At 34.5% G+C, this 24,391-nt stretch overlaps 4 protein-coding genes across 4 annotated transcripts; 2 read left to right on the top strand and 2 right to left on the bottom strand.

Annotated features, from left to right (window-relative positions):
• The first annotated feature begins 5,157 nt into the window (after positions 1–5,157).
• Positions 5,158–13,682, top strand: LOC108210810 (mitochondrial fission protein ELM1). The gene is made up of 10 exons (XM_017382229.2): positions 5,158–5,455; positions 8,734–8,972; positions 9,899–9,995; positions 10,997–11,146; positions 11,255–11,381; positions 11,765–11,877; positions 12,065–12,128; positions 12,226–12,319; positions 12,417–12,525; positions 13,174–13,682. Exons 1-10 carry the CDS (start codon positions 5,270–5,272, stop codon positions 13,273–13,275), a joined length of 1,281 nt encoding a protein of 426 aa, XP_017237718.1. The 5' UTR covers positions 5,158–5,269; the 3' UTR covers positions 13,276–13,682.
• A 732-nt stretch (positions 13,683–14,414) lies between these two features.
• Positions 14,415–15,500, top strand: LOC108213674 (casparian strip membrane protein 3). The gene is made up of 3 exons (XM_017385468.2): positions 14,415–14,790; positions 14,878–15,001; positions 15,163–15,500. The coding sequence occupies exons 1-3, from the start codon at positions 14,495–14,497 to the stop codon at positions 15,376–15,378; spliced, it is 636 nt and encodes a 211-aa protein (XP_017240957.2). The 5' UTR covers positions 14,415–14,494; the 3' UTR covers positions 15,379–15,500.
• An 808-nt stretch (positions 15,501–16,308) lies between these two features.
• LOC108212395 (probable F-box protein At2g36090) lies at positions 16,309–17,316 on the bottom strand. Its single transcript, XM_017384122.1, has one exon. The coding sequence runs from the start codon at positions 17,314–17,316 to the stop codon at positions 16,309–16,311; it is 1,008 nt and encodes a 335-aa protein (XP_017239611.1).
• Positions 17,317–18,277: 961 nt separating this feature from the next.
• Positions 18,278–19,279, bottom strand: LOC108213585 (F-box protein At2g27310). The gene has a single exon (XM_017385389.2). The coding sequence runs from the start codon at positions 19,277–19,279 to the stop codon at positions 18,278–18,280; it is 1,002 nt and encodes a 333-aa protein (XP_017240878.1).
• Between the last annotated feature and the right edge of the window lie 5,112 nt (positions 19,280–24,391).

Below are 24,391 nucleotides of genomic sequence, written 5' to 3'. Positions count from 1 at the left end.
CTCTAAATTCCAAGATGGCACACACTTTGCACGAGACCTTTGATGGAGAGATTGTCTAGTGATATTATTCGATACCTGAGAGAGAACCCACATGTTGAAACAATGTCGAATCGAGCCTTTGCGAAAAAAAAAAAAGAAAAAAAAAGAGAAAAAAGAAAAAAAAAAGAGATAAAAAAAAAGATAGAAAAAGAAAAAGAATAAACTACTTCAATACCCATTGTTCTTTATAGATAAAATCTTTAGATAAATGGGCAAAAGTAGATTGGCTAGTCTCGTTTTGTGGCCTTTGTTACTCGAGTTATTAAGTCCGTCGGGGGATTTCAAAACCTAGTGCCCTAAAACCGTTTGGTTTGGGAGTCACTGACCCAAAGCTCGTTACATGGGTAACATTGTTTGCCTAAGAAAACGGACAAAATAAAGTCAATGCAAAAAAAAAAGAAAAAAAAAAGAAAAAAAAAAGAATAAGAGTTTGTGAAGTTTGGCTAGATATTTGTTTCGATAGAGAATGGGTCAGTTCAAAATTGGTGGAAAAAGAGAAAATGTTCTTAGACAATTAGGATCCATCAAAGGCCTTAAAATTCATTACACTCCTTGGATTTCTAGTAAATTTTTGTGTCGATGCAAGTAGATTAGAGGCAATTGTATCTTGATTATTAGTATAAGAGTCTTTAAGTCGTATTTTCCTTAAAAAAAAAAACGCTTTTTGTTAACACCAACGAAATTAGAGTAGAGTCGAGTAGACACTTGCTAGAATGTCTCACAGATTTTATGGGTATATCTTCTGTAAACCCTTAGGAGACAAAACTCCTCTTGTAGAGATCGTCTACGAGTTTAACGGGTTGGTGAACCTAAAATCACCCGTCACGCCTACGAAAAGGAGCCTAGGAATCGCATCTAGTTTTCTTAGTTTATTTCTTTTCTTTTGATTTTTACTCGAGGACGAGCAAAAGATAGGTATGGGGAAGTTTGATTAGTCCATATTTTTGCATATTTAAGTGCCTATTTTTTGTTTATTTTCGTAGTATTAATCGCTTATTTATTTTATTTCAGGAAATTGTAGATAAATAAAGAAAGAAGAGAAAAATGCAAGAAAAAGAAGAAAAATGCAAGAAAAAGAAGAAAATCAAAAAGAGTTGGCAAGTAAGGGGGCACATGGAGGGCTATGATCTACCCAACACACATGGCACATGGATGGACAAAATTTAGCCACCCTACCCCTAAACCCTAAATCTTTAGCTATAAATCCCCCATCTCTTTACTTGTAATCACAATCTTTTTAACCTAGTCTTTTCCTAGTTGGTAGGTAGTATAGTGCTAGATCTTCTTTTGCTCTCTCAATTTCATACCCTATTTGTAAACACTTTTATTTTAATGCAAATCTTCTTTTAGCTTAATCTTGTATTGTCTCTATTTTCTTGCTCCAAGTGAAATGTTGCTTCTTAGTACCACCATATGCTTAATTGCTTTTTGGGAAAAAAAGAAGTCATTGAGCTTGTGATTAGTGTAGATCTCTTACTTTTTAATTTTAATTTTTAGAAGAAGCTTGAACTCTAGCACAAAAGATGATTTGTGTGGGGGCTTATTTTCTAAATTTCAAGGTCGAAGCATAACTATTAATCAAGCGGATTGTTTCTTTTGTTAATTAAGTTTACATGCTCTGTTTTATTTACGCAACTTACTCAGATTAGTTTTTATTAAAACAAAACTCCAGTCCCCTGTTTTAGTTTTATTTACAAAACCCTTTTTTTCTGTTCTGTCTTTTGTTTTAAAACCGAGTTGCGTCTGAGTCGCTTTCCCTTTTTCCGAGTTCACCGAGTTGTTTTCTTGTTGTGTTCTGTTTTCCGAGTGGTTTTATATACTGGCTGAGTCTAGGATTTTCGATTCCGCCGAGTTGTAGCTGAGTCTGAGTTTTAGATTAAGAGTCATCAAATTTGTGTGTTTGCTCGCCGAGTTTCAGTCCTGCTTTACTGAGTTGAGTGGTTGTTGTAACACCGAGTTGGAGTTTCGTTTTCAGTTTTGCAGCAAGTTGAATGTGTTTTGTTTCTTGTTTTGAATACTGTTGGGTTTGGTTTATGTAGTTAAGAATCGATTCTGGTTTTTGAGTGGGTTTCGTTTGGTTCTGTAATCTGCTGCGTTTGAGTCGTCGAGTAGATCAGTCGAGTCCATGGTTTTCTGCGTTGATGATTGCTGAGTTCGCTGGATTCTGAGTCGAGTTTTGTTTGTCTGGGTGCCGAGTTTGCCCCTGTTTCGACTCTGTTTTCGCCGAGTTACTGATTTCTTGTGTCTTACTGTTGTTGAGTTGCTTTGCTGTTCCCTGAGTCACGATTGTGTTAGTGAGTTAGGCGAGTCAGTTGCTGGGTTTAGATCTTTTGATTTCTCTGATTTTGTTTTCTCCGATTTGAATTATGAGTTTGCAGTCTGAGCTTGAGTCGTAGTTTGCTGTAACGAGTTTTCTAAATTTTGTTTTTCTGGTTTGTTTTGCTAAAGATTAAACTGTTGTCTTTGTTTTTTTCCAAATTGCTGGCCTGAGTTTTAGTTAAGTTCAAGTTGTCGAGTTCCTTTTTCTAGTTAAATCACAGCAGAATTATGAGCTTAGTTTTGTTTGGTTTTGAGTCGCTTGTTTCCGTAGTGGCCAAGTCGAGTACTGTGTTTTCTTTTGTTTATTTTCTTTGCTGATTTCCTTTTCCTCTGCCAAGTTTATTTTAACTGTGTGTTGAGTCATAGTGTTTGATTTTGGTTCCTATTCTTGGCCGCATAAGTTGATTGCGTGAGATCTTGATTGGCTAGCTTAATTTTCCAAATCATTACGGCAAAAGTTTTCTTAAATTTAGTTTTGTTTATAAAGTCTCTAGGTGATTTAGAATTATTAGTTTACATAAAATTTTAGATAAATGACAATTATTAGATTAGTTAATTTGTTAATTTTAGACTTTTAAAAGAAACCCTTTTCAAAATATTGTTCTAATTCGCCTAAGTTAAAGATTAAGGCTTTGCGAAAAATAATTTTAATCTCTGTGGACGAATCTTAAATATTAAAACGGTGATCGTGCGCTTGCGATTTAAAATGTATTATTTCTAGCACATCATATTGCAAGCATTAGGCACGAGGAAACAATGTAAAATAGTTATCACCTTTTCATCGATCAACACCATATCCAAGCTGATCAAAGTGTTCTCCCGCGTGTTAGTGGATTCCCATAGCCTGCAAACTCGCACCTTAAGAGCATCTCCAACGGTACTCCTAAATCATTCTCTAAACAATAATATAAAATGTGCCTCCTAGTAAGTTAATACATCGGAAAACGTGAGAACTCCAATGCTACTCTTTATATTTGGCTCCTTATTCACATTTTATATTTATTTTATATAAATGAAAGGAAAAAGTTAACTAAAAGAGAGAGAAGATTGAAGGGAAAATAATATAATATTGAGTTAGGAGCTATTAGATGCTCTTTAAAAGAAAGGAGAGAGAATAGGCTCCTAAATTTTTAAAGAGCATCTAGGAGCCCATTGGAGCACTAAATTTTGATTTGCTCTTAAATTTTAGACTTAGGAGCTTGTTTAGAGAGCCCTTTGGAGTTGCTCTAAGCAACCAGTTCTCGGCGTCACCATTGATATCAGAAAGATATGAGTAATCCATAGCTGGTCTCGAAATAAACAACTGGTGCGAGAAGATAGCCCAAATAAGTCCATTTATAAGAGAATATCTGAAGATGCAGAGGGACTTCAGTTACAAATTGTGTAACTGAAGTGGCTGTCCAGTCTACAAGGTAAGCGGAGGGGCAGGAGGGCTGACCATAAATACACACAGCAGCCTGTTTAGATTTAGATGAATTAAAAATTAATAAAATTAAATCAAATAATCAGCAGAAAGCGCAGGAAGGAGAGATTTTATTTGAAGAGTGCAGGAAGTGCCACATCAGCCGCCCTAGATTTTACTTTATATAGGTATATAGATAATTTTAATATTATAAACATCTCGATGCAATACCAATATTAATATATTAAATTGCAAAATTGGACTATAATTCATGAGCGAAAAAAGAAAATAAAAATCTGCATGTAATTAACAATTTAAAGCACGACATATCTTTATTTTAGTTGTGTTTAAAATAAGTGCGTAAAAGTCTAAAAGATATTGAGATACAACACCGAAACTATCTCTAATTTTAATAGGAATAAACATTATGTTCTAGTTATATGAACGTTAATCATCTCGGGACGTATGAACCCCAATCCATGCACGGATGTATTAGTGATTTCTTCCTTTTTTTGGATTGATTGACAGCAAAAACATCAACTTAAATCCATAAGATCTCGGTCTAAAACTACCCTTGAAACAACTTTTATTTAGTTGTATAAACAGCATTCACTTAATAGGTACTTGAACTGCGCAAATAGATATTGTGAAAGTGTTGCATGAATATTTTCCTGTATACAAAGTAAACCATATAAAAATTAACGATAACAAACATATCCGATGAACAAAACAAATATTATAAAAAAATAAAGAATAAACATATATCCCTAACAGTTAATTTATTAACCTTTTCATCCATCAATATCATGTCAAGACTATATTGTTCTCCCGTATTTGGATTTATCGACTACCACACCCGACAAACTCAGCCAATCATCTCTATCGTCATTCAAAACATCTAGAGTGTAAATCATTATTGTATTAGATGGAGAAGACATAAAAGCTCAAGAAAAGTTGTGTGTGTTAAATTTTGTGAAGTCTGACTTTAATTTATAAGGGTTGATTTGAGAAAAGACCGGCTTATCAAAAATACTTTCTGTTTTTTATATACACCTTTCCAAAAATATGATGATAGTTTCAGATTCTGATTTAATTTTGATATTTTGAAAAAGGTAGTTCTGAAACTTTCTTCCAATATATCCAAAATTAAAAAAAACAGTTTTTATTTTTGATATTTTTTTCATTCAAAAATTCCAGTAAATTAGAACAAAAATTTCAGAAAATTAGAAAAATAGAACAGAGTTCTCTGAGAGACGCCACCTAAGTATATTGAATATTGATGACTAGTCAGAGGAAAATATAATTTTAAATTAATATTTTTTTAATAAATGAGCATATTAAGAATTACGGGTAATTACTAATTAGTTGAGACAGAGAAAAGAAAATAGCAGTAATATAGTATGGTATTGTATTGCTTTGGGAGAAAGAAAAGAAAATAATAAAGAAAACTTTGTTTGCAGCATCTATAACGAGCACTCGGGGGTTTAAAGTGTTGATCTAGTTGAATCGATGAAGCCGATTAGACTGCCGGAGCCACCGGAAAGTCCGCCGAAAGGAGTGCCGGACATATTCGAAGGCGGCGTCTACAGCGTTATCCGGCGAGCTGTTATCATCGGCAACGGTTTTCCAGCTTCTGAGAATCAGAGTTTTGGCTTGGTTCGAGCTTTAGGCCTTTCCGAAAAGCAAGTTTTATATGTAACTTCTTTATTTCTACTCTTCAATTAATTCTATTTTTCGATTTAATTGCGATTCAATTGCTTTTATATGTTCGAACTTAATTTGTTGGCTATTATCTTGCTTTAGGAGCACTCGTAAAATTTGGTTGAAATGATAGTCTAACATCTTCCGGTACTGGAATTAGTCTGTAGAACTGGAAAAAACTCGATTAGTAGTACATCTTTGCGGAGAATATGGGACTTAGCTCCATCTACGTATTATATTCCTTTTGTTATGATTCTTTGTATCAAACTTGCTGCTTCATTTATTTGATTGATTGATTCCTTTGTTGCTTTTGCAAGGCTTTTTGAAGTACTGTATGTAGTTTTCGGTTTTTTCTAGAACATGCTTGGGAGGTTTATAACATTTGGTCACAATAGAAAATCCTCTAACCAAGTTTTGGCTGATTGATTCATTGTTTGGGTCTGGTATCCCATCTATTAGTGCTGGGTCTCTAGCACAGACCTAGAACATCATGAGGTTGAGAGAGTCTATATGATGCATGACAGATTTGGCGAACTATAGATTTGGGTGATTCAGGTGCATAAGAATTACTTCCTCGAGGGTTTCCACTGTGGAAGAGATAAAAACTGTAGATCGCAACCCGTAAACGAAGCAACTCAATTTACTATGATAATATCTTAATAATCAAACCTATTCAGGGGTCGTTTGGTTCAAGCTTTTCAGGTATCAGGTTTGGGTTTGGTTCATTCCAAACCCATACTTGATGTTTGGTTGGAAAATTTATTCGTTCAAACCCATACCTCAAACCCTCAAGGTATGGGTTTTTGATACCTTAGGGGGGAGGTAGGTATAGAACATGGGTATGAGGAATCAAAAATATTTTTATTTTATATACAATTACATCAAATGCTTAACACAATTAAATCAACAACTCAAAATTGGATAAAATTAAAATTATATTATTATTTTTCATTAATAAAAAATAATAATGTAAAAATATCTAAATTTAATATATTCATTCCATCACTCAACCAAACACATGATATCAAGAATGATACCTCAGCCCCATACCACCTTAACCCGATTCCTCATTTCCCCATACCACTCCATGAACCAAACTACCCCTCAAGTCATCCATAATATGTGGGGATTACAATACTTAAATAGGGTATAGAGTAGTAATCTTAATAAAAAGTAATTTTAATAGAATAAGCTAACTCAAGTTGTTGATGTGAATACAAGATGTTGCAGGTTAATTATCGTGTCGTAAGGATTTTGATATTGAATCAAAGCTTCTAAAGTAAATTTATTCCCTACATTCGAACTTTTGCTTAGAGACGTATTTAAATGTGTTTCACTATTTGGTCTTATAATACCCTGGCGCCTAATCTAGTTCAATGTTATTAGAATAATACATAATAATTTTTTTTTCTTAAGTTGATTTTTTCTTTCTAAAAACGTCTTGCATTGTATATTTTATACAGTCATATACGTGTGTGTGTGAAGAATCATGTACCGACTCAAACTTTTTGGTCGTTAAAATTATATTTATTAGTTGCACTAGAACATGTTTTAATAAAACATATGACAGAAAAATACTCTCTCTTAAAAAGGAAGAAATTTAATGTATCTAATAGCCATTTTAATGCATTACTAGAAGAAATTGTACTTGAGCCTCGTGTCCTTAACGATAATTAGTATAAGGTTAGGATACGAAACATAAGAAAGCCTCATAGCACAAGGCCCGTTCTTCGAAAACCTAGTCGCTTCTCACACTTTTGCAGGCCATAGTATGAGAAAAATTTCTTCCAGACTTCTCCTGCACGACTGGCCCATTCTTAGCAAACACAAGTAGTTATACAACTGTACTATAAATGTTCCAACTCAGCCAAGGAGTTGCCAAGTATCATCCTATACCGGTATCAAGTCATAGCAACCACGATATGACATTATTCAGGCACAGCACCAGCTCGCATTTAGGATAGCCATACCAAGGCTCTGACAAAGTCATGCTAGGGGTTAATGTAAAATGACAATCTGATGTTTGTTGTATAAGGATTTTCTTTTTTCTTTTTAAAACCTATCCCCACGAACAGCCCATTCTTATAGCACAGGGGAAGCCTTAACACTATTCTATATATGTTTCAACTCGGCCACGGAATGATCAAATTCCATCCTTTACCTAAACCAAGTCTTTACCACCAGTGTGGCATTGCTCGGTCACAATGCAAGGCATACCTAAAACAAGTGATACCCATGCCCTGAAAGTGATGCCAGGGTAATGACAGTGCCTTAATATGCCACTTATTATAGACAACGTCCTTCTCCGGGAACAATGCCTGGTTGAGACAATGCTATCTTTCTCTATTGAAGGCCTAATGTGACACTGACACATACCTACTATTGCAGACAACCATCATTTCCGGAAAATTTGTAAAATAATTCTTGCTTCAACCCTTGACACAAAAGTTATAACATGGCTCCAGGGAAACATGGCAACTGGTTTTAGGAATAGAAGATAATTATTGCGGAGATTAGAAAAATTTTCAATAGTGTAATACACTAATACCAGTGTCATACAAGCAAAGGCCAATTGAGGTTTTGTCTCATTTGAGGTACATAACATCATCTGATTTTTCCAATAAACTCGAGACACAACGAAGTTTATGTCGTTGATTGGTTAGTCTCTTCATTTTTGCTCAGTTAGTAGGCGCCTTTTTAAAGTTGGCTTTGTGTCAGGAAGATTTTTTAACTAAGCTTAACAGATGTTGATTATGTATCTGACTGTTATATATTACTATATTAGTTCATCTATACCTACATCTTTATATTTGTTATTCAGTAGTGGGAAGAGGGTGACTCGCGATATACTTTTATTTGCATTTGAGATCAGTACTTACTGTTTAGAGATAAGTAAGGGAGAATTATAGATATATGCACTACATGGAGAAGTGAGAAGCAGAATCTGTGAATGTCTAGAGTGTTATATGCTTGTACCGTTACTCCTTGGTTATCAGTTGCAACTTGTTTGGTCTTGCTGGTCATGATTCTTTCATTGTTTTTAGCTAAGCATTAAATTAGCATATAATTATTTCAGAAAAATCTATTGTGAGCTGGTGGTTACTAATCTTCGTAAACCGTTTGTTTACATGGATATCTCCTGTTCAGGGCTTTCATACAGAAACCTGCTAATATATGGAAATATGATAAAAAGATCTTGTGATAGCTTATGACTTATTGTATTGCCTGTGTCTTGTTTTATCAACTTTTATTGAAATATACATCTCATGCAGCGTGTTACTAGACCCAGAGGAGGAATAAATGAGTGGCTACACTGGCTTCCAGTTTCTATCCACAAAGCAGTGTATTACATTATCAGGCAGCTCTTTGGTTATTCCCGGGTTATCTCGAGGCGCAGAGGGGATAGACTTCTGCCATTAACTACAGAAAATGGCGGTAGTGGTGGTTTATCATCTATTTTAGAAGCTGATGTGAAAGGCATAGTAAATATGGCTCGAGAGACTTATGAGAAGTAAGTTATTCTCTTATACATAATTTTAAACAAAACCTTAATATTTGAATGTTTTGTTCTGAGGAAGAGGTTACTGCATTCTTGAGAATGATATACTTAGCAGTTGCGATAGATGTATTTTTGAAGAGGTAATTATCCACTATTGTATCTGGATCTCAGATCACTTTACCCCAGGGCTTACGGTAAATATATATGATGGTCAACACGATATCCCATCCCATCATTTACAGTTTTACACGGGTAATTTGTTAGTAAAATGTCAGGGAAACCTCAAAAAGTTTTTGTTCAAAATTAACTCACTGGAGCTTTCTTATCTGCTCAGAAAAAGTTACAAAGATATGGTTAAGGAATGGCATTTTCCATATGAAGAACTAACACAACTATATTATCTAGCTCTTTAGAATTTATTTAACAAGTAATGATGCATAGACAACAGGTATTCAGATGAACAGGGTACCTATTCACTTCCTCAACTTAGTATCTATATCCTATGCCACATAATTTTCGCCACATTATCTCAAAATAGCGTCACAATTTATCATAACACTCGTCTTAATACGGGTACATATTTTCTGTTAGAATACAAATTATATTTTAATTGTTTTAGAATACGTATTGAGCTAATATAATTGGGTGAAAGTGTATGCTTAGTTAAAGGCGGATGATCTTTGATAAACACAACTGCAGAATTCTAAATGCTATATAAAGACAATTAGGTAAAATAAATTAATATTTTAAAATTTAGATTTTGGTTAGTATATTAAACGGACTTGTAACAAGAGTTTATGTGGTAGATAAGTGGACTAAACAAGTACAGCTTATTAATAATTTCCTGTGTATTAAGTTGTCTAATTTTTATATATATAGAGGCTAGTGTTCTTGACGGACTCCTTATGGACTTAAGATGTTGAAATAACCTCTTTCAGGGATGGTCCGTTGTTGATTGTTGCATGTGGCAGAGACACCATTTCAATTGCAAGCTCGATAAAAAAACTAGCCTCTGACTATGTATTTGTTGTTCAGGTTTGTTAGTTTAGTCTTGTTTTTGTACATTTGGTGCATTATTTCTCACTTTGATTCCCTTAGTTTTGCAGTGTAATGCACTACTGAATTATCATTTCATGACTATGCCTGTATAGCAATAAGCATTTCTTGTAATATGTAATTCATGTCAGTTACAGATTTTTATGGGAGGATCTGTTGGAATTATTGTAGTTCGGTTTTAATTAAGGAACTAGGAGTTGATGCTGGCGTCATAATTTGGGAAATTATTTGTATGTTTAATGGCAAGAAGAAATGAAATTGAAGTTTGTGTGCTTGTGTTTGTCAATAAAAGTATTCATTTCTCTTTATAGTCTATACAGTCTTGTGGCACCATGTATATATATATACTACCAAACTTATTGTATATATGTATATTTAGCTGGTCTGGTCAGGTCTTGACATTATGCTAGCTTGATATAGGCCTTGTATACATTTTTTAAAAGTTATTTGAAGCTTTTGAGCCAAGGAGTATTCCTTTTCCCCCCTCAAGGGAGGAGTATTCATTTACTTGACATTATATATACACATTATATTAATCTTCAAATATGTGTGAAAGTTGGTACAAGTCCCTCCTGGTCTTATTTACAGTTTGTTGGGTCTGAGATTCTAGAATTTTTACTCGAACTCTTGTCACCCCTACTTTAAAAAAATAGATCCTGAATCTTCACACATGCCTGGTTGTTTATGTGGATAAACATTAATTTTCAGCTGCATTTCCTCATTATTATTTGTTCTGTTCTTTTTTCTGTTGGGACTACGGTGTTGTGCGTCTCCCTAGTTTATAATAATATTTCTGATTGTATATTATCTACTAGCTTAGTTCTCATTTTCCCTGGTTGCTTTTGTCCCCGCTCGGCTACTTGTTGCATCTAACTATCCAAGTGAAGTTAAATTTTGTATTTAGACTGTTTTTATTATAGTTCAACCACCAAACTTGGGAGGAATGTCATAGATTTTATATGTTAATCTTTTTCTTGCAGATTCAGCATCCAAGGTCACACCTGAATAGGTTCGACCTGGTCATCACCCCACAGCATGACTATTACCCTTTGACTCCTGCTGCACAGGAGCAGGTTCCCAAATTTCTCCGGAAGTGGATAACGCCTCGTGAGCCTCCTGATAGTCATGTGGTATAAATTCTCATTACGAACACTAGTGTACTTCTGTAGTACTGGTCTTGATGTCTTCTACGTACTTGCAAGCCGCTGCTGTTTATTGGTAACTTTAATTTGTGACAGGTCCTCACTGTAGGATCTCTTCATCAAGTTGATTTTGCTGCTCTCCGAAGTGCAGCTATTACATGGCATGATGAGTTTGCACCTTTGCCGAAGCCCTTACTGGTGGTTAACATTGGAGGACCTACACGTAATCATTCTATGACAATACAGTATATTCTAATTTTATATATCTTCTAAAGTTTTATTCTGCATTACATGAAAAAAAAAAACATAGACAAAAGGGTCCTAAAGAAAATGAAAATCATAAATAAGCTTATATTTCAGCTATAAAAACGGAACATGAAAAGTTTATTACCTTTGTGGTGCCAAAAAACTGTTCTGAAAAGTTTAAAACTTCTATTAGTTCAAAGCAGAAAGTTAATGCATTATATAAAGTTTGTAATGAAGTCAAATATTGAATGATATACTTTGTTGTCTAGTGTGCCTTTCTAATAAATAATATTATATACCAGTCCAGAGGCTGGTTGAAATGGACATATATGTAATTCATTGTTTGCTAAATTTGATCAGGCTTCTGTAAATACGGGATAGATCTTGCTAAACAATTAGTAGCATCTCTCCATAATGTTCTTGTCAGCTGTGGAAGTGTAAGAATATCTTTCTCAAGGAGGACACCTGAAAAGGTAATTATGTAATGCACAAGTCTGTTATGTAAACTTGTATTTAGGGATAGGTACCTTCATATTTATGGGTAAATACTAAATAACAGTTCTAATAGATACCATGTCATATTCTTGTTTACTGTATCCGGGTTTAATCAGACAACAGTTTATGTGTGTATTTGTGCTAAACTAATAATATATATAACAGGTATCTAATTTCATACTCAAAGAGCTAGGAAGTCATCCAAAAATTTATATATGGGACGGCGAAGGTAATCTCTATGGAGACCATGACTCTTATACTAAATTATTTGTGACTAGATCTACAAAGATGATTGATGTATAATCATTTATTAAATATGAATTCAGAATCAAATCCGCACATGGGCCATCTAGCGTGGGCTGATGCTTTTGTCGTCACTGCAGATTCAGTCAGTATGCTCAGTGAAACTTGTAGCACAGGGTATGCTTGAGAAACTTTGATGCCATAAAAACTCATTGTCACACTTACACAGTACGAAAATAAGTTTATACATTGCTATGTGCTTCAATTTATACAGTAAGCCCGTCTACGTTGTGGGTAGCGAGCGTTGTACTTGGAAGTATGCGGACTTCCACAAAACGATGAGGGAGCGAGGTTTTGTTCGGCCATTTACAGGTCTTGAAGATGTAAGTCGGCATTTATAACATTACTATATGTGAAGCAAAAGATAGCTCAATCGTTATATATTTTTTCCTTCTGTGATCAATTTGTATCTTATAATGATAGCCAAAAGCTTGTTAATTAACTGAACATATAATGTCTTTTGGGTTGTTTTATAAGCAGGAGGACAACATGCTACCTGTGGATTGGGGAATAAGTTTAATTTATTGTCTACCATCTTATGATTGATCTCTTGAATTAACTGAGCGTATAATGTCTTTTGGGTTGTTTTATAAGCAGTAGGACAACATGCTACCTGGGGATTGGGGAATGAGTCTAATTATATTGTTTACTATCGTATGAATGATCTCTTGATATTTTCAAGCGGAAAAAATCTTATTTGTAAACATTACGAGGATAACGGAATCTCTCACCTTATTTTGTTTGTCTTATATTTGATGATTATGTTCCAGGAACCATATTTGCATCTTGTAGTATGATTTAATTTTCACTGATATGGCAATGTCTTTAAATCTATATTAAAATTATTGATCCTCATATATTCTAATTAGATACAGATCGACTTGATGGAATTCAGTTAAGTTAATCTTTTTGGTTTCTGACAATTAATAATAATATTTTAATTAATTAATTATGTTATTCTTTTAAATTAGATTTCAGAAAGTTGGAGCTATCCACCACTCAATGACACTGCCGAAGCAGCAAATAGAGTGCATGAAGCAATTGCAGGGCGAGGGTGGAGATTGCGCCCGTAGAAAGAGTTCTAGTCACACTGTTGTTGTCTATTAGTTAAGATATAAAATTTTCCTCGGAGTTGAGGTCCCAGAGAATCACGATGGTTCAAGTTGTTTCGGATTACTACTGATCATATGGAGTTTGGTTAAGCAATGAATGTTTATAATTTTTCCCATATGAATTTTGATATTTATAGAATAAATGAATAGACTAGCAGATTGTTGCTTGCAATGCAGAAAGGTACATATTCATACATACAGTATTTATGAGCACTTGGAGACCAATACATTTTGTAATCTACCATGTAAATGTAGGTTTTTATGTGTTTTAGCAACAATTGCAGATGCACCATGTATTCATGCCTTTAGTCTGTTTCAAAGACATGATTCTACCAGCAAAGTACCAATTGAAACGGTTTTTCTGTTTACTATTTGGTTTTTCGTTACTTCTTTTGACCTGCTGGTTTCTACACTTAGAAATTAGGCAACAGGTTCTGACCCATCTTTGTTGGTAACAGTCACAGGCAAATTTTTTCTGCCGAAAAGGAAAAATTATAGGATGAGTTACTTTTCCGGTGTAATCTCCTGTATTCACATAGACTTGATGCATTCCAGCGGGAAAAAATTGTTGGTAAAATGGTCAATTACTTGTCAGGACTTTGAAATTATTACCTTTTTTCACTTTTTTGGTTCAAACTTAATTTTACTATGTTACGTCTATCATCTTATATGAGTAAAACACTTGTGGAAAATCATGCATGCATAATATTCGGAAGGTTTCATGCATTTTTCAAATGATTTATTGTGATCTGTTACAATTGGAAAAATAATATACGGAAATTAGTAGGTTAGGAATAGTGTGAATTAGATATTATAATTTCCAAGGTCATGTGTTTGGAAATCACATCACTTTCTCAGTTTGGCTTAGGAGGGTTCGTTATTGATAAATGCCTAAAAAGGGCACACCCACACACACCTAAAAAGATTGAAAACCATGTCAAAAGTTGAATTCCTTGTTTAAGTGGAGCAAGTTAGCAGCAACTCCTCTTCTATTAGTGTTTTGCTGAACCCACAGTACATCAACATGCACTTGCAACTTAATCAAAACAAATTAAATCAACTGCCTAATTTTGTTTCTCTATATAAGCCTAACAAATTCTACAAGGTTGCTCACCCTAACAAGGCCTTAACAGGATCATATATTATTCCGGGAACAATTAGGTATAAATCTCAGTGTCAAATGGATTCTTCACAAAAGAGTGGCGAAATGGCCATCAACATCACAGAATCGAAGTCTACCAAAGGGAAAGCTGCTGCTGTTGCTCCGGCCACCATCATAGCGACAACAAAAGGCGCAGAAAATCCGAAAGGTGGATGGAAAAGAGGGGTGGGAGTATTTGACTTTATACTGAGAATTTGTGCAATTGGAGCAGCTTTAGCTGCTACTGCAACAATGGGAACTACTGATCAGACTCTCCCTTTCTTCACTCAGTTCCTTCAGTTCCAAGCTAGCTATGATGATCTCCCAGCTTTCACGTATCCGTCTACTAATCATTGTTAAACTACGTTTACATTGTTTTGGCACGACATTTTGATGACATTCTTAAACATGCATGCATGCAGGTATTTCGTGATTGCCAATGGGATAGCGAGTGCTTATCTTGTCCTCTCCCTGCCATTCTCCGTTGTTTGCATTGTTCGTCCACATATAGTTGGAGCAAGGCTTCTCCTTCTCATCTTAGACACTGTAAGTCTAACACACACTCAAACATTAGGCGATGAATGATGGTCTAGTACGAATTGTTTAAGTTACCAGTTCTCCTAAAACCTCAGGGTGCCAGGAAGGGCTTAACATGTGTAGTTTCTGTATTATGTGACGTGAATATGTTGAAATTATACGAATTGTAGGTGATGATAGCTCTGACAACATCTGGAGCTGCTGGGGCGGCCTCTATTGTATATTTGGCGCATAATGGGAATCCAAACACGAACTGGAATGCAATTTGTCAGCAGTTTAATGACTTTTGCCAGAGGGTGAGCGGAGCAGTGGTGGCATCCTTCATCACAGCTTTCATCTTCATGTTTCTTGTTGTCTTGTCTGCGGTGGCTCTAAGGAGAAACTAGTGTAATATGTTCTATTGTGCTATCATTCGTTACATTTCTCTCTGTTTCAGCGTCCTTGTTTTTTCAAATTACAGTTGAAAATGCAAAATTTGTAATTGGTTTGGTGCTTGGTTTGTGTTCAATTCGTGAGGGTGTTGCTTGTGCCTACATTATGTAAATATACTTCATTTCGACAAAGGCAGTTTACTCCGGTGCAGAGGCTCAAAAGTTGATATCTGCTGTAGATTTACAATACAAAAACACAATTATGTATTAACAAGTTCATGTCACCGACACTAGTACCAAAAAATTTCAAGATTCTATGTTGTGAAGATGACAAGATATGGAAGAAAACATAACATTGAGTTGGTATTATCTTGTCCCAAACTCTGTGGAATACTCTGTTAATGGTTCCCTCTGTGGAATGTGATACTAGTGCAGTCGGTTTGCACGTCATTGTCCGCGGCTATCCACTTAGAACACCTTTCCTTATAGTCCACTAAATTTGTTGTAACTCGGACTCTAAGGTTGCATTTACTTGAATGGAATGGAATGAGGAGAGAATTGAATGAAAAATTATAATGAAGTTTTATAGAGAAGTAAGACTGTATGAGATAATAATAACTAAATATGAGTGAGTCTAAATTTTTTATGATGAAGACCGCAAGGAAATATGATGAAGAAGTGGAATGAGGATTCCTTCCAAAACATGCGTGTTAGAGTTCTAATTCAACTAGTTCGGAAGGGAATAATTGAAGGAATGAAAATCATATAAATTTTCTTCAACCCCAATTTAGAGTAAAATTTCATTCCATTCCATCCAAGTGAACGCAACCTAATATGACAGTAAAACATTTTAACATCTATGTTCCACATATAATAAAAACCTACTGCCTTACCAACTGGTTTGCTTCACTTGTAGTAACTAATTAGTAAAACACAGGAAAGTAACTAAGCGAATGGCGAAGAAAACCAAAATGATACAGTGATGATCCACAAAACCGAATATAACATATTCTGCCTCCTCTTCTTAACATCTCTTTCGCTTAGAATACTTAAATACTTAGAATACACCTCTTTCGCTTCACCATTTCGTTTCTTCCTTTGGCCACTCACCATAGCCTCCTGCAGTATCCTTAGAGTCTTTTCGCCTTTTAAACGTGTCCTTTCCATGTCAACCACACAAAAACTCAGCTTCCTCAGTTCAATGTTTTTTCCTTCTTCGCAGCCAAATATAGCTACGATCCTACATTCAACAAACTCTGTTTTATAGATGCCACAGGAATCACCGGAGAGAATTGTGGCGTATATGACCTTAATACTAGTTCCATCCCAGTATGGTTTCACACAAACTGGCCTCGAACTCGACACATTGGCTGCCCTTTTCAGAGTAGGATCAATGACAATCCAACTCAGGGTCAACTTCTCTTCCAGCTTTAACATGCACTTATTCTCATCACCTTCGTATTTCAATGGCATTTCCACAGTTTCGTTGGACTCAATCAAGTCCACACAGAACAACGATTGTGGAAAGCTGCTGGCATGCACATTGGTGACTAATACTTTGGAGTGAACCGGATTCTTCTCGTAGTGTATATCCACAGCTGAAATTAGCTCCCTGGTTTTTACTTGATCGCGAAGGCCTCCCTTTTTAGTTCTTGAAGAACATAGAACGGGGAATGAATCGTTGTAAAAAGAGCGATAGCTGCCAGGAAAGGAACAGATAGTTTGTTGGACTAGTGGGTGTTTTACAGAGTCCCAGGTGGAATTACAAATGCCTCTCCACAAGCTTTTTCTGTTGCAGAGAGTCCGTAATAAGTTGGAAGTACAGGCCACAGAAGCAATAGAACGGCCGTCCAATTTAGCCAAAACACGTGTCTCGATGATTTCTGGGTGAAGGACATCTAGAGAAGATGTGTCTGTTCCGCCAATACCATGATCAACAGAGCTCGAAGCCATTTGGTGTCAAGAACTTTTTGATATATTTGTTTCTATGTTCAAGTAATTACTTCTAAAGCAAAGTGCAAAGTTGCTTAAGTACTTATAATAGCCGTGGTTAGTAAAGAATGCGTAAGGCTCAGGTGCACACAAGGTTTGTTCATAAGTTTTCCTAACACTTAAGTATTAAGTGTTTAAGTGTTTAAGTATTTCAGTTGGTTGGTTTATTGTCGAACTGGCAAATTATTTTGTATGAACACTCAAGCTCGCGCAACAACTCTGGTCTTTACTAACGTGTATGGCAATTCCAATTGCAGATTACAATCTATACGCCATTACAGGGTAACTTGTCTTGCAGACAATGCTATCATCCAACTAACACAGGCTACAAGGCGGCAAGTCATGAATACTCCGGAATAACGATCAGGGGTTGCCCTGAAGAGTTCAGGGCGGCGCGGCCCCAGTCAAAATCAGTTTCTGGGGGCCTAAGAGCCTCTCCAAGGGTGATATTCAATTTTCTTAGCTATAATGGTTATCTCAAATTTATTAGCTGTAATGGTTACTTAAATCGATTATACAATTTTTTTGCTAGAATTATACCTAAAAACTTTTCTAGTTCAACAATTCTAGTGAATCAAACATGATCATCTATATTCTTTTTGCTAAAAGGTCATGGTTGGAGTGTAATTTTTTTACAGATCATCTAAAAGATGATATATACTTGGAGATGATCTAAGGAGTATATGCTTTGCATATTTCATATCAAAAAAATTTGGCCGCTTAAGCGTTGGAGGCCCTAGACGCAAATCTGGTCCGTCTTTAGGTAGACTGTTCCTGATATGAATACCAATTTATTGTTTATTTATCTAACTGAAACATGTCTCTGTCGAGATCTATGTTGTTAGTTTAAAGAAATTCTTAACACCGTCTAATCCATTCGGATTACCATAATCTCGTAGCAACTAAGTAGTCTGCAGTGTAATTAAGCAGGATAGAGCAAACTAATCAAGGAAATGGCGAAAAATACCCAGATAATAGCCTGAAAAACCCAGAGAACAACATATATCCTGTCCCGCCTCCTCTTCTGTTCTTCTTTCTTCTTTCTTTTAAACTCTAGGTACTTGCCATACATTTTCTTCCCATCTCCGTTCTCTTTCTTTCGATCCGCCCTCTCCATCGCCGCCTCTAATATTCTTAAACTCCTTCCCCGGTCCAATCGTGTCCTAACCATGTCCACCACACACAAACTCACCTCTCTCAGTCTTAACATTTTTCCTTCATCACACTTAAAAATAGTCACAATCCTGCATTCAACAAGCTCCGTTGTGTGAATGCCACAGCAGTCACCAGAGAGAAATGTGGCATATATAACTTTTATACCATCCCGATATGGCCTCACAGAAACAGGCCTCAAACTCGACACGTTAGCTGCTCGTTTCAGAGCCGGATCAATGACAATCCAGCTGAGTCTCAAGCCTTCTTCGAGCTTTGACATGCATGCATTCTCATTACCTTGGTATTCCAATGGAATTTCCACAGTTTCCTTACATTCAATCAAATTAACAGAGAATAATGATCCAGGAAAGCAAGGAGCACTCGTATTAGTATTCGTGTAGTTGACAATTACTTTGGAGTAAAGTGGTTTATTCTCAAAGTGTATATCAACAGCTGATATCAGCTCCGAGGCATGAGCATGAGCATGACCGCGGAGCATTCTTTGGCCAATGTTAGCACGCAGAAGAGGGAAGGAGTCGGAGTAAAAAGAGCGGTAGCCAGCAGGAAAGGAAGAGATGGTGTGTCGAACAAGAGGATGTTTGATGGAGTTCCATGTGGAATTGCAAATGTCTTCCCACAAGCTTTCTTTGTTGCAGAGAGTGTTTAAGAAATGACAAGTAGAAGCAGCAGAGACCAGAGAAGGGCCATCAAATTTAGCTAACAAATGAGTTTCGATAATGTCTGAGTGAAGGGCCGCAATTGTAGTCATTCGATGTCAAGCACTCGTTCAGACTTCAGAGTGCATGTTGTTGCCAACTTGCAAAGTATTGAGTGTGCACTCTTAAAGGGTGAAAGCGAGTTGAACGGCTACGATGATTGGAGTCCGCTCGAATTTATAATTACTCATTCGGATTCGGTCTGGATTTGAACTAAAATTATGTAAGTTCGTTCAGATTAGACTCGAGTTTGAATATCAATATTCGTATGTGATTCGGCTCGGCTCGGATGAATACCAAATTATTCATATCTGTATATTCGTATTCGAATTCGTAGAATATATTTATAAAATTATGAATACTGGAATAATTATTTGCTATAACTAAAATGAAATCATTTGTATAATATTATATTAATATAAATATTATATATATGATGTTTATCATACATAATAATATACATGATTTATGAATGTATATTCGAGTACATTTAATTTAATCAAATTATTCCAAATAAATATGTCCGAATACTAGAATGGTAGGATCCGATTCGATATTCGCTTGAATTATAAAATCAGATTCAATTTTCGCTCATTATTTATTCGAAAATGAATTATATTCATTTTTAACGAGCCGAATCTTGGTTTGAATCCGAATTACTTGAATTCATTCTCGGCCCTATGCAGTGTTAAGTAACCGGGGGTTGGGCGGATATATCGATGGTTAAATTTATCATATTCACCGTAGAAGACTCGAATCCCAGAATCTCCTTAAACGGAGTTCTCGTAAAACTCTGGTTCATCTGTTTAGTACGTGCATCCTTTGTTTTTTATATGACACTTTGAGTGAACAGTAAAAATTTCATTTGTTTTGTGAATAAAAATTTTAATTACATATTTTTGATCAGAAAAATAAAATTTTAAAAATAATACGTTTAATTATCCGGTCAAATTTTTTAAATATACGTGTCAAAAAATCAAACGGCATATATTAAAAGAAGAAGAAGTAATGGTTAGTATTGCAAGTCAAATCATAATATATGTCATATTTTAATTCTTGAAAGCAGTACACGGGTATTATCGTAACAAAATTTTATCATTTACACACATGTTACACAAGAATTTGGAACAATTTCGAAAAAATATATGGGGTTTTAACATTTTTCTTAGTTTAATTATTTCTTTCTTTCTTTCATTTCATTTGTGGTCTGTATTGCAACTTATTTATTTAATACACACGGCAAGTAGTGTCAATTACCTTTAGCTATTATATCTCCAGAATTTATTTTTTATTCAATTATAATAAGTAAATTATATATATATATATATATATATATATATATATATTAAATAGTAACATTTTTCTCATAAAAATAATAAAATTAAACATATAATTTAAGATTTAAGAATATGAAGATGAGAACTAGGAGATCGTTAAAAATATACTCCCTCCATCTCATATTATGTGTCTTGTTTTGACAATTGAAGAGTCAAATTGACAAGATCTTGACCGCAAATTACACATATCATTCTACTTCAAAAGATCGAAAAACTTACTTGATTACAAAATATATTAATTCCCTTCAAAATCCATTTTTCAGATTTTTAAAATAATTAATAAACTTTTTTTAATTAACAGTCAACATTTGGTCAAATTAACTTTTTATTAGTCAAAAGAGGACACAGATGGAGGGAGTATATATTTATGTACATTCTAAAACTATAAAATTCTGCCCGTCCGCCCTCCACCCTTACAGTTTTAGCCGAACGCTAAATACAAGTTGTGTTGATATTCACGTTTGAAAATTAAACACCGTCTAATTGTCGTCATACATGCGGGACTTTTATCCGGCACGGTCATAAAAAAGTAAAAACACTAAATTACTTGTAGCGTTTTGTACACAATGCTTTCCAGTAACACGTTGACTAGACAGTTAGATACCGTCATTCAGTACGTGTAAATATCCCAATTTCCGATTTTCCTAGTTTCAGATTAACTTTCTGCATTGGGTTGTTCCCACACCATTGCGTTGATAATGCTTTATGTTTGGATAGAAACAAAATATAATGCCCAAGTGCACATCGTCCCTAACTACAATAAAAATAGCTCTTTTTGATTGGTGGATAAATAATAAATGATAATGGCCCCCCGTATTCACATCAACTCCACCAATCAGAATATGTTATTTTTATAGAATTTAATGATTATTGTGTGCCCTTGGGCACACATTAGAAAGACCGAATATAAAATATCTTCACCAGTATTGTATCTGTGGAAAGACCCACTAAGGGGGAGACGCCTAAAACTCCTGAATTCTAAAGAAAGTAAAAAATTAATTTTATATATTGAAAAATATAAAAATTAATTAAGCTCTCATCATTGAAATTTTAATTCCTAAGAATATGTTATTGTAACTTATTTTATTTTCATATAATATATAATAAATTAGAATGATTTTAATGTTAATGAATTGAAATCCATACATTTTCAAAAATACAATTTAGCCTCCCCTGACTATAAGATTTGTCACTGATTTCTCCTGCTCCTATTTGACTATTTCACTACCGATGGAGTGGATATGTTTAGGTGTGTTTCCTCTGCGTTTTAACTATTTAAACACCTGCAACATGCAGACATGCATGAATCGTGATTCTTGCTTTATTGACAAATGGCGAAATGTTGCATGTGAACGTAAAAGATTATATTGGATTCTCATACTATTATACTTTCATTCAACGCAGAGAGACATGGAGCCGTTTGGCCTGGGCAGACTGAACGTAACTTTTGTCGTAAGTTAAAGTATAAAACGTCAATTTAAATAATTTTGATTTATTAATAATTTATGAGTTATTATAAATTAATAATTAAGATCAAAATGATTTATATGTAACTTATGTGTAATGTGTAATTTTTATAAAAAAATATTCTGAACTAATTTCTATTATTTTTTTCAAATTTTAAACTGACTTGAGAAATATGACATATTCCGTATTTATGAGTTTTAAATTGAAAATGACTTAGAATCAGGTCTTTATGCCAACAAAATAGGACCACAGACATATAAAACAACCGAAGCTCTTGTTATGCTTTGCGCACCAAAACGTAGAAGAATGACGAATTGTGTGTTACTGTAGATATACGCCTAATTTTAAAATGCAGTGGATATGGCAGGTAAATGGATCAGATATCCGATCCGATTCGTAGTTAAATAAATGAATATTGATCTTTATTAAAAATATCCGATCAGATCTGCTGATAATCTGATTCGATAATAATCTGGTTTGATAAATAATGAATATGGATATGGTCAAATACGATCTGCTAACGATCCGACTCGACCCGACCATGCCTAATTATATTATATATTATATATTATATCGTATTATAATATATTATATTATATTAATATATTACATATAAAATAAATTTTTTTAAAAATACAAGACGAAACCCTAAATCATATTTTCTTATAACCGATCCGCCGCTCCTAAGTCTTGATCACCTGACTCTCACTCTATTATCCGGCTAATTTAACAATCACTCTTTTTTTGTGCAGAGTGAGTATAAACACATGGGAGCTAGCTAAACTCTTCCACTTAAATATTTTAATCCTTATTAAGAAAAGAGTATACCATAATTTGCTTCCTCCAAAAATATTAAGCAATTTATTTATTATTCTTCTATTCACGTACTTGATACATTCTATGTTGAACCACCAACAAAGTTATTAAGTTATATTGGGTCATGTTCTAGAGAGAACCATTAGAGCGAGAACCCATATAACATTACCTTATTTCTACTATTAGTCCGGGTTCGGCAACAGAACTTCACATGCAAAAAATGTCGATATCTATGTATTATGTTTTAAAATTGTTTTTGAACACACACAACGATGAAAAAACATGAAAAAAAAACATGTATTTAGATTTAGAACCTAAAAATCTATTTTAAATTTAGGGTTCTGCAGCAGAACCTTAGTGGTTCTGTGGTTCTATTTTAAGGACTGGTTATGTGGTTCTATTTTAAGGACTGGTTCTCTCTCGAGCGTGACCCTATATTCTTATTAATAACATGAAACTGCAGACTTTATTTTACTGCTTTATTAATTTCTTTTTGTGCTTATTACGTTAAAAATCATGAATTAATATAGCTAGAAAATATCATTTTTTTCCTTTTTTAAGGTTAAAACATTGTCCACGATAAAATATATTTCGTAAGTTTAGTGGATCGGATCTCCGATCCGATTATCCACGACCTGAATGGACCAAATATGGATTGACTTGTAAAATATCCGACTCCTGATCCGGTCTGAATCCGACAAAATTAAATGAATTAGGATATGAATTTAGCTAGATCCGATCCAAATCCGATCCGTTTACAGGCCTAAAAGGGATACCTTTCCACACTTACAAATAAGGGTGTTCATGGTGCGGGTGGTGCAGTTTTTCCTAAAATCGCGAACCAACCCGCACATGCGGTTTGAGAATGCAGTTTGAGAAATTTCGTAAACTGCAACGGCACTGCACCGCGTAATATAAAAACCGTTTAAACCACACCACAAAATTGTGGTGCGGTTTATGTGGTTTATACATACAAAAATTATACTTTTGAATGACAATATAAATATAATTTTAAAGTATATGTATTTAAAAATAATTTTTGAAATAGATTTATGTGTGTATGTGTGTATTTACAAATTTAGAGTTATGATACTCATCAAAAGATATATAAACTAAATTATAAGTATGATAATGATGATAATGAAAAAATTTCAACACTGACAAATTATTTTATTGAAAACAGATATAATTATAATTTTTAATTTGTCGCCTTGGATCTAACCTTGGTTTATATTATTAAAACTAAATTGAGTAATTTGAACATATATGTACACACACATATGATATAATATCATAATAAATAATCTATCTATATAATATAAATATCTGTAATTATATGTGATATATTTTTATACATTTGAAAATAATGGTGCGGTGCGGTTTGAACCGCGCTTGTATAATGTCAAACCGTAACCCACACCGCACCGCGCGGTTTGTTAAAATTTCAACCCGCAACCGCATCACGAAAAAGAAAAACCGCATTTTGCGATGTGGTGCGGAGCGGTGTGGACAGTTTATACGGTGTGGGCGGTTTGATAAACACCT

Source organism: Daucus carota, chromosome 3 (genome assembly GCF_001625215.2).
Source record: "Daucus carota subsp. sativus chromosome 3, DH1 v3.0, whole genome shotgun sequence".
NCBI lineage: Eukaryota > Viridiplantae > Streptophyta > Magnoliopsida > Apiales > Apiaceae > Daucus > Daucus carota.
This window is presented reverse-complemented; position numbering and strand designations above follow the sequence as displayed.

Coding starts and splice junctions, on each gene's coding strand:
- LOC108213585 (XM_017385389.2), bottom strand. CDS start 19,279: ATGACTACAATTGCGGCCCTTCACTCAGACATTATCGAAACTCATTTG.
- LOC108212395 (XM_017384122.1), bottom strand. CDS start 17,316: ATGGCTTCGAGCTCTGTTGATCATGGTATTGGCGGAACAGACACATCT.
- LOC108210810 (XM_017382229.2), top strand. CDS start 5,270: ATGAAGCCGATTAGACTGCCGGAGCCACCGGAAAGTCCGCCGAAAGGA. Junction 11,147..11,254: donor AGCCTCCTGATAGTCATGTG/GTATAAATTCTC, acceptor AATTTGTGACAG/GTCCTCACTGTAGGATCTCT. Junction 12,129..12,225: donor TTATATATGGGACGGCGAAG/GTAATCTCTATG, acceptor ATATGAATTCAG/AATCAAATCCGCACATGGGC.
- LOC108213674 (XM_017385468.2), top strand. CDS start 14,495: ATGGATTCTTCACAAAAGAGTGGCGAAATGGCCATCAACATCACAGAA. Junction 14,791..14,877: donor GATGATCTCCCAGCTTTCAC/GTATCCGTCTAC, acceptor GCATGCATGCAG/GTATTTCGTGATTGCCAATG. Junction 15,002..15,162: donor TCCTTCTCATCTTAGACACT/GTAAGTCTAACA, acceptor TACGAATTGTAG/GTGATGATAGCTCTGACAAC.